At 38.6% G+C, this 14,023-nt stretch overlaps 2 protein-coding genes across 3 annotated transcripts; both read right to left on the bottom strand.

Moving 5' to 3' along the window:
* LOC128360670 (tRNA-dihydrouridine(20a/20b) synthase [NAD(P)+]-like) lies at positions 1-9,609 on the bottom strand. 2 transcript variants are annotated; one of them, XM_053321158.1, is made up of 12 exons: positions 9,281-9,609; positions 8,848-8,969; positions 8,148-8,265; positions 7,102-7,224; positions 6,693-6,923; positions 4,510-4,617; positions 3,653-3,753; positions 3,169-3,316; positions 2,925-3,060; positions 1,844-1,946; positions 1,581-1,681; positions 1-1,224 (listed from the first exon to the last, which is right to left on the bottom strand). In XM_053321158.1, the coding sequence occupies exons 1-12, from the start codon at positions 9,376-9,378 to the stop codon at positions 1,189-1,191; spliced, it is 1,425 nt and encodes a 474-aa protein (XP_053177133.1). In that variant the 5' UTR covers positions 9,379-9,609; the 3' UTR covers positions 1-1,188. The 2 variants fall into 2 exon arrangements, with proteins under 2 accessions (XP_053177133.1, XP_053177132.1); XM_053321157.1 differs by lacking the exons at positions 1-1,224; positions 1,581-1,681; positions 1,844-1,946; ... (2 more) ...; positions 3,653-3,753; positions 4,510-4,617 and adding an exon at positions 6,272-6,612 and having other exon boundaries at positions 6,697-6,923.
* Positions 9,610-11,640: 2,031 nt separating this feature from the next.
* rflnb (refilin B) lies at positions 11,641-13,487 on the bottom strand. The gene is made up of 3 exons (XM_053321101.1): positions 13,290-13,487; positions 12,699-12,793; positions 11,641-12,477 (listed from the first exon to the last, which is right to left on the bottom strand). The coding sequence occupies exons 1-3, from the start codon at positions 13,485-13,487 to the stop codon at positions 12,159-12,161; spliced, it is 612 nt and encodes a 203-aa protein (XP_053177076.1). The 3' UTR covers positions 11,641-12,158.
* Positions 13,488-14,023: the final 536 nt, after the last annotated feature.

Raw genomic sequence — 14,023 nt, forward strand, 5'->3', positions numbered from 1 at the left:
CAGAAACATATCTTTATTGAACAAAAGTATAGTACATCCACCTGAAAGGCACTTCAACATGGTTTGTGTCTTCAACAGAAATGTAAAAGCACAATTTAAAGAATGTATGTATCATTAAAAAAAAGGGGGAAGCACACAAACATTTGGTGATTACAGTCTGAACTCGTCTTTCACACTGACAGGGCTTTAAAGTTTAACAGCCACCTTTCATGACACATACAGAACAACTCTTCCTGCACCCAATAATTAACACTTGACACACAAACTGCAGCAAATTTAACAAGAATGTAGACTTTCTGTGGCTCAGAGATTTTCACAATAAGAGATTTTTCTGCTCTGTTATCTCTAAATAAGAAAATAAGTGGTTGAATCCACAAATATCCTCTTTTATACATTTACTTGTTGTAACAGATTGATATGTTTAAATTAAGGTGGAAAACAAAAGAAAAATGTGCTGAATGTTTGGAATCCTAACTAATATTACTCTATCACTACTGAGTTAAAAAATACGCTGGAATATGACAAAAACATGTGACAATGATTTGTCAAAGCGCAACTGTACATGCAAACTCTATTTGCACAGCCATGCAAACATAGACTGAATTTACATACTGTTGCTAAGCTCAAAGTAAGAGCAGTAGATGCCCCTTCTAGAAAACAGACATAAAAAAACAAACCAAATCTTTAGTATCAAAATACATTCACAGCCATTTTCCACAGTGATAGAGTGCGTAAGCTTTCAATTTAAAATCCTATAGAAAATCTTTGCACTCTACAACACTGTGCGTCTGACTAAAACAAATAGTACAAACCATAGAACAGCATCCGTGTTGCATTGTCAACATATTAAGTGCCCTGTGATCACACCTGGGTTGATTATTACTGACTGAATCCTCTCCAATTACCTTGCTCAACTAATCTGCCTGATAGAGTATGCATTTGAAAAGCAATCCTCTCAGTCACACTATGCCAGGCAGAAACAGGAAACCATCAAAAATAATCATTCCATTAAAGTCAGTAAGTTCCCCCGATATAAAATTTAACTCTGTGCTCTAAAATCATTACTGATATCAGTCAAAGTATGTACTTCAAAGAGGAGCCGACTCCTGGTTTTGTGTTATATAAAGGTAAGCGTGTGTTGCAGTGGCTCTCCCGTGTTGCTGTGTAAACGCTTCAACTTGACAGTAACTAGTCGTCCTTTTTGTCTCCACTATCTTGTTGATTCTGGAGAGAGAAAAAAAGGAAAAGTTATTTCAACATGTAGGTCCATATAAATGCTTCAAAAGATTAAACAAATCCTAATGAATCCTGAGATCATGAAAACTCACTGGGATTTGTTGATTTTTACTTTTACTGTCAATTATGTTTGTCTACAGTGTAACCTGATTTTTTTTAAACCTGATTTAGAGTTGGACTGGCTTCTTCAAACATGAATTATGTAGAAGGCTTAGCAGGTGCAAATCAAGCTTCCAACCTGTGTCTGCCGGCCTAATGTTTTACTGTTGCCCTGAAATTGCTCTATCTAGGTAGGAGATGACCCATCAAGTCATTATGCTGCTTCATTTAGGACTAATCATCACCTGGAGCTCCTGATGTTCCTTCAACAATCTGTCGTACTCCCTGGCGAGGCCGTCCATCTGCTTCTTCATTACATCCGCCTCTGACTGAGAGTTCTTGAGGGCTAGATTGGACACAATCACACGTTGACACATGGCATCCTCATTATCTTTAGCTATCAGTAGTGATGACTTCAATAAGAAAAACACTAGTACTTATGTCATAGCAACACAAATGTATAGTATTTAGGGTGGATGATGTGTTGCGTAGTTAAATGGATACTCACCGTCTCCTGAGGTCTTCAGTTCCTCTTTCAGTTTTCCCACCTCTGTCCTCAACAGCTCCATGCCCTGTGCAGTAGCCTTATCACCCTTTCCTTCCATCAGAGTCTGAAATACATCAAATGATATAAGCCTCAAGTATATGACATCAAATACATGAAAGCTCTTTATCGGCAAGTGTATCAAACAGGAGTGGAACAGGTAGTGTGGCTCCTAAAAAAGTATGCAAAACAGTCTACTGGGCTTCCCAGATAAAGGCAACATTATTGATTCATCTGCAGCTTATTATCTCAATTAATTACTTTGCTCTATAAAATGTCAGAAATTAGGGAAAGATTACTGTTCTACTAAAAATGGTTATTTGATCAACAAAATAGTTGCAGATAAATGTTCTGTGGATTGATTATGCCACTGAAGGGATGTTCAACTGGCTCCCTAAGACTGAGTGTGATAGATGTAATATTAATGTGATCTAGAAATATGACTGGAGTTTAAATTAAGGTTAACCCTCCTGTTGTCCTCAAGTCAAGGAAGGAGGGAGGGAGGGAGGAAGAAAAGAAGGAAGGAGGGAGAAAGGAAAAGAGGAAGGGAAGGGGGGAAGAAGGAAGGAAGGGAGAGAGGATAAGAGGTAGGGAGGAAGGAAGGAAAGAAGGGAGGAAGGGAGGGAAGAAGGAAGGAAGGAAGGAAGGAGGGAAGGAAAGAGAGAGAAGGAGAGAGGGAGGAAGGACAGATGGACAGATAGAAGGAAGGAAAGAAGTGAGGAGGGAGGGAGGATAGAAGGGAGGGAGCAAGGGAGGAAATGAAAGAAGGAAGGGAGGACGGAAGGAAGAAGAAAGATAGGAAGGAGGGAGGGAGAAAGGAAAGAAGGACAGATAGAAGGAAGGAAGGGAAGGAAAGAAGGAGGGAGGGAGGGGGATGGAGGAAGGGAGGATGACACAAAGGTTAATATATATATATATATATATAATGAAATAATCATAATAAAGTAGTTTTGTGAAATGTTTGATATTATCCTATTTAATAGCACAATTTGAGTAAGTTGTGGTTCTATTCAAGTACGGAGGGATCTTTCCATTTCTAACCAACCTGTTTCAGCAGGTCATTGTCCTCCATGTACTTCTTGGCAGCCTGATTAGCGTTGTCAGCCTGCGCCTGAAGAGCAGCAGTCATGCCAGACACTGATGCCAGTTGGTTAATTAAAGTGATCACTCGCTTCATAACCCTGGAAAATAAAAGGGTTTAGAGGAAAGTCTGGCACAAAGTGATGGATGTGGTAAGTCTGTAACAACAGGACTGTCTTCTGTTTATCAGTAGATGAGAGGAAACTCACAACCAGAGGAAGACAGCGAAGCCGGAGATGTAGAGGTTCCTCTGGGCTCTGAACAGCTTCATGTGTAGGTGGTCATACATGGTGGACTGTACCTTGGCATCTCTGGCTAGGTCTTTACCTGAGTATTTCCTCACCTCACGCACTGCATCTAAAAGAAAAATGAGCAGACCATGAGTTATACCCAAAAAAGTTTAGATGTACGGTTTCAACATGTAGCTTTCATTTTGCTGACAGCCATACAGTCTCTTGGGACAAATCAGAATAAATTAAATGTAACTTTATATCAGGCTTTTAAGATCCAGAGATTAATACTACCCCTAAACTGCCTCTGAGCTCTTTGCCGATGTCTTGATACATAATTTCACCCTATATCAGGTGATCAGTAAGCAGGTCACAATTCCAACTTTGAGTCATCTTTTACCTTTCTTCAAGTCTAATGATGAAAAGACAAACAGAAACCCAACACACCTGATGTTTCACTTACCAAGGAAGAGAACAATTAGTATTATGATCATTGTGAAGAACACTTTGTTCCAAAATCTTGCCACAGTGCCCCAGATCCTTAGCTGGAAAATGCTCTGCCACCTGCAAACACACACACACACACACACACACACACACACACACACACAAAAACACACAAAAACACACACACACACACACACACACACACACAAATGAGATTATCAGGGAATCACATCTGATCATCTCATATAAAACCATAAATTCCAATTTGTACTCTTGGACCTTTGAAGGCTTGGTATGTAGCTCACAGTATATTTGTCACAATACATGCCCCCCCACCCCCCCCACCCCCTGCTCTTTTTTTGTTATATTGATGCCATGGTGTGATAAAATAAACCTCACCCACACACAGACACAAAATCTAGGGCACAGACTGCAAATTTAAAAAAATATATACCTTCAAATAATGGGGTTGAAAACATAAATATATGATTCTGGATTAGAAATGAATAGGTAAAAAAAAGTAGTTTTGGAAATTCAAATGGTGATCAAACTGTGTCAGGGCTTACTGTCAGAATTTGTAGCTTTGGGGAGAGTATGGAGAGATTATGTAGTTGACAGTATTTTTTTTTATTGCAGCAATGTTATAGTTACTTGTTTTGCATAATATAGGTAGAGGCTCTGTTTCTTGCCGCTACCTTGCACCTTTATTTTGTTATTTCCTTATCTTTTGCTTTTTGTCTTATTATTGCGCAACATTTAAAAAAAAATGAAAAATGAAATGTACACCCTCCCTGCTCTTTCTTTTCAAAATATATTGACTATGAGACCATGTTGTGGTAAAAACAACCCAACCTGAAGGACACTGTTTCTTACCTCCTAGCTGAGATGAATGGTAAACATAGGATGACAAGAATACCCATCTCCACATAGAGGAAGAGGGCCACAGCAGTCCACTGCAGAGTCATCTTTAGTGAAGATAACCTGACAGAGATAAACAGGAAACATTAGCAAATAAACAACCAGTCTGTCTGATAATAACACCTGCAGTATAAAGAACATAACGCTTGCTATTACAGCTACAGTGGAAAGGCATGCTTCTTATAATTTGTATGGATTTTCTGGCATTAGGAAAACAATTCAGCCTCTTAGTGGGAGACATCAATAAAAATAAGTTGCTTAGTTACTCTGTTCACAGTTCACATACCTTAACTCATGTTACAAAAAAAGGTGAATGCTATAAATTGATGTTGGTGGCATAATCCTAACATATGACCACACTTTTAAAGGTGTTCTCATTCAACTTTAAACAATCCTAAATTCAAAGCTACGCAGCAGATTCAGACATCTAAAGGAAACATGACATCATTATTAAAATGGGTAATAAAGTGTCGCAGATAAGGCGTGGGAAAACAAAACTTACCGACACAACCACTAAGTTAACGTGACTGAGTCAACTCAAATAAATGTGGATAAGTTGTGAAATCAGTCGGAAACTTTGTTGTCTTCTTGCAAACCCTACCTCTTCCTAGTTGCTTAAAAAGAAGAAAAAATTACACGCTTTTCCTGTTCAGGGCTTACGCGTCATTGCGTCATTGCGTCACTGCTAGTAGCTCGCAGCGTGCCCTCATTCTATTTCAAAATAAAACTCACTTCCAAGACAACCAAGATTTGGTTGATATCCTCCTGGGAACCAAGGGGGGAAAATCTGTTTTTTGTGTGATTTCCTTACTATTTAGGACCAAATAAAAAAAAACATCTTACAATTTAGATTTTTTAAAATGTATTTTAATTTTTAATTTTCGAGGACTATTTTAGTGTGAAAAGGCGGCGAAATTTAGAAGGAAAAAAAGTATCAGATTTTGGCTTTGTAGTGTTATAAATCCAAGAATACATTTAATTTGAAAGAAACATAATAATTTATCATTCTGGCTTGTTTTGTTGCAAAGACTAAAGTATATTTTCTACTGAAACTGAATGAATTGCCACAAATGAGAAAACTTTGTTGTCAATTTATAGAGAAAAGACATAAACTGGGCTCCAGTTTGCATGGTTATAAGGTCATTGTGACACCCAGGAAGCCCTGCAGGTAGTATAGTTGTGTATCTAATGTCATTTAAAAAAAACACCAATAAATGAAAGCAGTAAAAGGAGATGCATGTAAACAAAATGTTTGGTGTGGGTCTCAGGAGAATATTTAATGTTAATGTAACGCAGGGGCGATTTTAGACTCTTTTTAGGGGTGCTCAAGTGGGACACGAACATACTTTATTTTGAAGGAAAACTGGTTTTCTTACTTAAACACATTTTTATTGGCAAACTGAGACTTTACATTCAAATATGAAACTTCTGTTCTCCTCAATTCAATATCATATTAATTAAGCTAACATGAAATAATAGTAATTGAGAGGTAAAACTGATATTGCTCTTTTCTGAAGGTTAGATGCTTATTGTACCAGTGTAATATTGTAATCTTTTTACATGTTTTTTGTTCTGTTTTCTGATACTGCAGTAAAAATATGACATTTTCTTGTTCTGAATATTGAATAAACTTCTCATGAATGGGTGTGCAGGTACACAGTTTCTTGTGATAAGAAAAACAGCAATACAGACAAATATCAGTTATCCAACTGACTTATAGCTTTTTGGTTTTATTTGGCACAGAAACAATAAAAAATAAAATGCAAAAATTAAAAACATCACATTAACATGCTCATGTCCCCAGATCATGCACAGACCCATATGTGGTCTGGAGGTAATCTATTATGGCTGAGGTACTAGATAGAGAATTGAAGACTTTTCTCTCAGGCTGGGAGCTAACCCTCTCCAGCATATAGATAAGATGATGGTGGAAGCAGGTGAATGGAGTTCCCTGCTCTACAGCGATGTCCACCCAGTCCCATATACACTCCAAAGGTGTATCCTCATAGCCGGCGAACATGGCAGGGTTAGCAAGCAGTCCTCGTGCAGCCATCACACCTTAAAAGCAAACCCAAACAAATCCAAAAATTAACAATTACTCTCATTTATCCATCTATGTGGTTGTGTTAAAAACAAACCTACCATCAACACCAGTCAGCTGGTGAGTGGACTCCACATCACGGAGGTACTTGATGTCTCCATTGGCAATGACAGGGACGGATACGCTGTCTTTGATTGTCTTTATGGCATCGTAGTGGACCGGCTGGTGACGCTCGTCTGATGTCCGACCGTGGACTGTTATCCACGACACACCCGCTGCCTCAGCCTTCTGGCACAGATCGACTGTCCTCCTCAGGTCTTTGTGAATTCTGTATGGAAAGTGCATTTCTCTCTTTATTATTGTCATAAAGACCCTCACTTATTACAGGAAGTCACAGACACACCACATAAAACTACTATGTACTCTGCATGAGTTGATATGGATATGGACTCTTTCTGCTGGACAAACTTTCATTGATCAAATATGAACTGTTGCAGGGTTTTTACCTGATTTTGATGGAAGCTGTATAGTTTGGATTGTCCACTTGGTTCCTGACCAGTCTGACCATGTCTTTAACCAGCTCAGGCTTGTTGATTAGGCATGCACCATACCCTGCTGACATGGCCCATCTGAAAACATCACAAAGCATTTGATGAACCAAGACATTAAAAAAAGTATAATAATGGGTTAACAGAGATCTGAACTAAAACACAAAAGTGGATAAATATGGTGGCAGATGTCAGGTGATTAAAGGGTGGTTATTGGGCAAATTTACCCACTAAAAAAATCCTCCTGTGGTAATGTTAAACTACGAAAATGAGTTTCACAGATGACAATAACTGTTGGAAATGTAAAAATCAAACAAAAACAAATATTTCCATTTAATTTTCTTAATAATTAATCTTTTTGGAAACATGTACAACAAAAGTTTGGGCATTGACAGAATCCCTCCTGCTGTGCTTATTGGGTGACCAGTATCTCCTATCACTGGGTGCATCCAAACTAAAAGCTGGACTTGCACTTACAGGCTTCACTGCTGCTTCAAGGATTGTTCTCTGTCATTGAAGAGCCTGAAAAATCTGAAGAATGGTTCAAATTGCTGGCAGACATGGCCTCTTTCCAATCTCAAATCACGAGGACTTATAATTATGAAGGATAGTTTGTTCTAATTCCCTGATGAATATAAAGGAATAAGCCTATTCAGAATTTAAATATTCCTACAAATTGTTTTCATGTTGTTGTTTTTTTTATTTTTAAGAAAAATGTGCTACCCCCTTTATTGTTAGGCCCCTTATTCTTATTTTTCAATAGTCTCCACAGTTTACTGCTTTTAGCAATTTATTTTGTTTAGTTTTCTTCTGTTTGTTCTCTTATTTATTTTATATTGCTCTGTACTTACTGAAAAGTGAATAAATCTAATTACAAAAAAAGATATGGGGTTGAAAATAAGAATTTATGATACTAGATTTGGAAATTAAAATAGAGAAATAACTACGTGATTGTAAGTGACTGGGGGCCAAAATGTATCAGGGCCTACTGTTAGTAGTTGCACCTCTGGGGACAGCCACAGTTGAGGTCAACTCCATCTGAGAAAGGTGCTACCACACAAGCCGCATCAGCCAGAGTCTGGGCGTCATGGGCAGCAAACTGTACAATCAAGGGCCGGTCACCTGAGGAAGAGACAGAAAACATTACATCAATATGATAGTTTGTACAAATTACAGTCTGACCAATACTGGATGTGTGGGGTCGATGCCGATACCGATATTAGGGAGTAAAAAAAAAAATCGATATATTGACTGATAATCTTTTATATACAGAATATGTACAGAAAATGCACATTAGTTGCAATGTGGTTATCAAAGGATAGTTTACAGTTTAACTATAAATGCACTAAACCTTACTGGGAATTTAATCATTATAAATTCCTATAAATATTAAAGCACAACAACAAAAAAACATATATGTATTAAACTTAATAAGTAAAAGGATCAATTATATGTAAAATGTTGCCTGTATAACTTTAAAACAATATTAGTGCATATCAGACAACATATATGCTGATTCAGATCTATCTAACTGATATATTGGTCAGACTCTAGCACAAATCTCACAATTAACAAATCAATGCTCATGTGAAAGTGCTGCTACCTTTACATACAGGAGAGATGAAGCTGCATTAAGTAGAAGAAGTCATACAGTATGTTATGGTCATGCACTTTTGCTGCTCAGATGTCAGTGTTGCTACTCACGCTCATTGGTAGTGAATTCACTGTCTCTGGCTTTGACAGATCGCATGAAGTCAGCAGCAACTATCATTGGGGTGAAGCAAATATCACAGTTGTATTTCCTCACCAAGGATCTGAAAGCCAGCCTGAGGAGGAATCATAATAAGGAGAACAACTGAGCACACACACACAGTACATGATAGCTATATATGATAGCTGATACACATAATAGCTGTGTAACCAGAAGAATTTAATTGTCTTTATTGTCATTGCATTGAGGTCAACACAACAAAATTTAACACACACATCTCACACTTAAATAAAAATAGATAAATATACATATACATATACATATACACATATACAGGAAAAAGGAGCACATAAAAACATTCAACTCTGCAGAAAAACAACACATTATATCAGCTACCATTATAAAAATACAACAAATTCAACTTACTTTGAATATCGGACCATTGGAGCGCATATTTTCAGGACTTTTCCCCTTTCAAACATATCCATAACACTGGTATCACCGTTAGTAAGGTCGGTCTTCATCTTCTGTAGCACTGTTAGCCTGTTAGCATAACAAGCTCACTCAGACTGTAGTTTCTTCGATGCTCTGTCACTCCAGACTTCTTATTTCATTGCCTCACAGACGAGAACAGGGGAGATATTTTACACACACTGTCTCATTAAGATAAATAAAAACTAGCCATGCACAGACACACAGAGTCTACTTAGTAACAACTTTTAAAAGACGATGTTTTCAGTCCACCATGAGGGGAACACGTGGGCGTGTTTCCGACCTGTGAACCCTGACGTCATCAAATGTTTGTTTTTGTTTTTGTTTTTTTAAATCACGAACATTTATAAACTCACTACATTAATTTAGGCCATGTAAACAATGTAATGTTTTTTGTAACGATAAATAGATTTAAAAAATAAAAATCGGATCAGATTGTACCATAGACGGCTTGTACCCGTTTAATGCTGCGTTCAAATCCTGTGGGAAAATTCTTATTCCCGAGCTCTCATTCATTCTACTGTGCAGAAATCGCGGTGTGGATTACTTTATTTTTTATTTAACTGGTAATTCAGCAATATATTTCGATATTAAGGCAATGTATTATATCCGCAGAAAGTTTTTTTCTACTCATATCAGAAAAGAGAGATGAGATATCACACTTGGAGAAGACATGGCATATAATGTAAGTGTTCCCTATGCCAAAACTGTCTCCCTTTACTAATCTGGGACAATTCAGGATAAAATCTGAACACTCGCTAAAATGTCTAAATCACCTTAATTCATACTATAAAAACTGGTCAATGCATATTCTGCAGAATTCCCTCCACTGCCTTACAAATTCTCAGGAAACATTGAGCAAACTGGAATAAAAGCTAAGTCTGCAGTGATTTTCTAAAAGACTCTAAAATATATGAGCACAACAGACTCAGTGGTCATAGGATTACAGACATAATGCACTTCACAAAATGTCAACTCGTTATCTTATGTGTGGTATAAAAATGATAAATGGACTGTGTTTATGTAGAACTTAAGGCTTTACATTGTAGTTCTCACACACAGTCACACACTGATAGTGGAGGAGCTGCCATGCAAAACTGGTCTGCTGATATGGAGTGAATTGGGGTTTATTGTCTTGCTCAAGGACACCTAGTAATAAAACATTTAATGAAAGTCAGACAAGTAAGTAAGTATCCACTTTTAACAGTTAAAAGTTACATTAGCAAAATCCTCTCACATTAGATGTCATTAAAACCTATGAGGCCCCATGTGTAGTATGATCCAAGTGTGTACTAAGCCAAGACAGACTATTCAAATTTCTTTATACACTGTAATGCATTACTCTGGCCACTAGAGGGCACTTAAACAGCATTATTCTAAAAACATAGGTCACGGTAGCAACAATAACTCTCTTAAAAAGGGACAGTAAACCCAAAATCAGGGTACATATTATTTTTGTACCTGGACAGATATGCAACACATCCACCTCCCCAGGTTATTCTGGTATAGTATACTAACTGTATCAGAATATCTGTTAATTTGATTACCCACAAACCATCCTTCTCTGTGCAGACATGCCCATTTTTTGCCAGTGTGTGAGGCAACCAGTAATCCATAGCCACTCGTTTTTGAGAAATGTTACTTGCTATTCCTGTAAACAAAATATGTAGACTCAAATAATGACTAAACACAGTCTGCTGACATATTTTGAAAATGACAAATATTACCTGATCAAAAATTGCAGTACACAGTTTTTTTTTTTTACTAATGAACACTTTATTTAAAATTGGCACTAAATAAGTGACAGATATCAAAAAGAAGCATCAATAAAGCATCACAAAAATATCCCTTGACAAAGTTGAGGAGACCCGTTAATCAGCTGATAAAATATCAGATTCAAACATTTATAAAAAAAAAAGAATAAATATAATTTTCAATCCAAATCAAGCCATAGAAAGTGATAGCAGTGGAATGCAGCTTTTTACCTTCACTTGTAAAGCCAGTGAGTGATATCAAAACAATACTATCCACCTTTCAGTAAACTCCACACTCACATCACGTTCCATCAGTACAACCTACTTAATCAGTTTGTAGAAGCTCACACATCAAAATGAACAGCTAGTGTTCCTTTTATCTACCAACTTTTTTTTTAACGTAATCAGTCATGAATCCTGGCCAGGAAGAAGGCTTGCAAAAAACAGTCAGAGCTTAGTTTGTGCTAAAGTTGTGCAGAAATACACAATATCCTGTGAAGAAACAAAAACACACCACATTCTTTGTGCAAGTGTGGATAACTAAGTTAGTGATTTAGCATGCATCCAAACTCCCGCACACCACATTTAATTGCTCCGCCACTCCTTCACTCTTATGTTTGCCCACCTTGAAACCTAACCCATTTTTGCTCTTCTAAAAAAAAAAATCATTCTTCTTCTTCACTTTGCATTATTGTTCACCTTGATGTGAGCAGAGTGACAATAAGTATTCACCCCATCAACAAAAACAACAAAGAGTCCAATAAAATATCTATTCTAAGTATGAATCATCCACTGGTGGGGATATCAACATATCAAGGCTTAGATAGAACAGTCATTTCATCCATTTAGTCCATATCTTCTCATCTCTATCTGTAGCCACACAGCACAGCGGCTTCCTGTCCACAGCTTGTGATGGATAGTTAAAAAAAAAAAAAAAAAAAAAAGGATAGCAGACTACACAACTGTAACGACAACACAGCAGGTCTATGGCAGTCTTGGGGGAGCTACAGTATAGGAGTCTTGTCCCCTTGCCACCTGTCCCCCTCCCCCCCCCCCCCTCACTGAGGTAGCTTTCTACTGCCAGCAGTCTCCAGCTCTACACTGGAGAGGAAGCGCCTGGCTAGCCGGTGGCAGTCGTAGCTCAGCTCTGTGGTATACAAGGTGCTGGTTTTCTTGGGGTAGAGGATAGTGGTGCTCTTGAAGCTTTGCGGCCGGTGGCGAGGCTGAAACTCCAGCTGTGTCTTGTAGTGGCGCCAGGTGCTATGGGGCACGGCCATGATGGTCTGCATGCAGTGTTCGAGGCCCTGGCCCCACGGCTGTAGGGCCACATCCTGGATGAAGTGGCGGTCTGAGTCGTAATGCACGGATGAGGTGTATCTGTGGAGGAAGGAAGGATAGAGTGAAACCAGTATCCTAAATGATCCAATTGTCCCTGCACACTATAACCAACCAACCTGTATCTGACTGTCCAGGTATTGGCTATATAAAAAGGAAAAATACAGCATTCATATCCTCGTGGCATTTTTTTGACATGGCTACACCTACTCTACAATACATCTAATTCCTTATAGAACTTAGCAACATTATAGCTTACCCACCTTATCTCTTTGGGCGGTAACGGATCAAGAGCTATACCCTCCCCATAGGACAACGTCTGCAGCTGTGGCAAAGATCCAGAGGGTGAAACTGGCACCTGCAAAATATGGGGAAGAAAAACTAAAATCAGCCTCACAAACAACACATTAGGGGGCAATTCAATAACTTCTTCACTGGCCCAGTTCAGTGCTTAAGTGACCCACTTTCCTCAGCTGGCTAGAACATGCAACCAGCTCTTGCAATGATGTCTTAAGTCTTACTGTCAAAGAATAACTCACAAACATTTGATCCATACAACTAAAAATTGACTCATGGAGAAAACAATACCCACCACATTTGTGATATAAGAGAGTTATCTATGAGCTCTATCAACATTTCTTCCAATGCAATGCAACCTTTACTTGTGCAATGGTGGAAAACTATCAGACATTTAATCATATGATATTACATTTCAACTCCTACACCAAGTCTTCCATATCAAATTGCACTAAGGAGTGCCCTGGCGTACCTCATCATTGCAACCAAAGAGATCACATTTTGCTTAAATTAGCCTCTATCACATGATGTAGTCATTAAGCAGAAGAGTTACCTACCAGGGAGCCCCTTCCTTCATCTTCAGACACAGGGCTCACACCCCCGGCTTTATCCGCGCACACAGGCAGGAGCCACGCGCTGGGGCTCGGGCTCGGGGGTAACCCAGAGTCCGGGCTGTCAAGTCCTCTATCAGCCTTGCAGCTCATATCCAGTGGATCACCTTCACATACATTTGGCAAGTTCAACCTGCCAACCATCTCTAAGTTAAAAAAAAAATGTTGCTCAACTCCAAGCGAGTAAGACGCAGATGACGAAATGAGAAATAGTCCAAGATTATATAGTTCCTCTTGTGTGTGTGTGTATGTGTGTTTTTCTTCTTCTGTGCGTCCTCCGGTGTTATTTGGTAATCTCTTCCCGGACAGCATGCACGGCTGCCCGCAGTGAATATCATCAACCAGGCGGTAAAAGCAGTTCCCCCAAACCTTGGTGCTTTTTAAAACCACCTCCAAACTAAATAGAGTTGTTTACTTGCACGTGCACAAAGATAAAAGCCCAGCACCAGGTTGCACACGTGATTAAAGAGATCAAGAAGTGTGTTCACTGCAAAGCTGTGCAGAAGAAGAGAGAAAAAGGATGTGAGACCCTCAATGCCCGCGGCTCGTCTTCAAAACTTCTCTTCCCTCAAAGGGGCCTTCAAGATCCACAAACAGGAAAGGAAACGCCTTTTTGAAGCATTTACTCGCTGCTGATTGGATGGAGGATAAGCGGAAACCAGAGACGAATGCATACATAG

The sequence above is a fragment of the Scomber japonicus genome, chromosome 6, assembly GCF_027409825.1.
Source record: "Scomber japonicus isolate fScoJap1 chromosome 6, fScoJap1.pri, whole genome shotgun sequence".
NCBI lineage: Eukaryota > Metazoa > Chordata > Actinopteri > Scombriformes > Scombridae > Scomber > Scomber japonicus.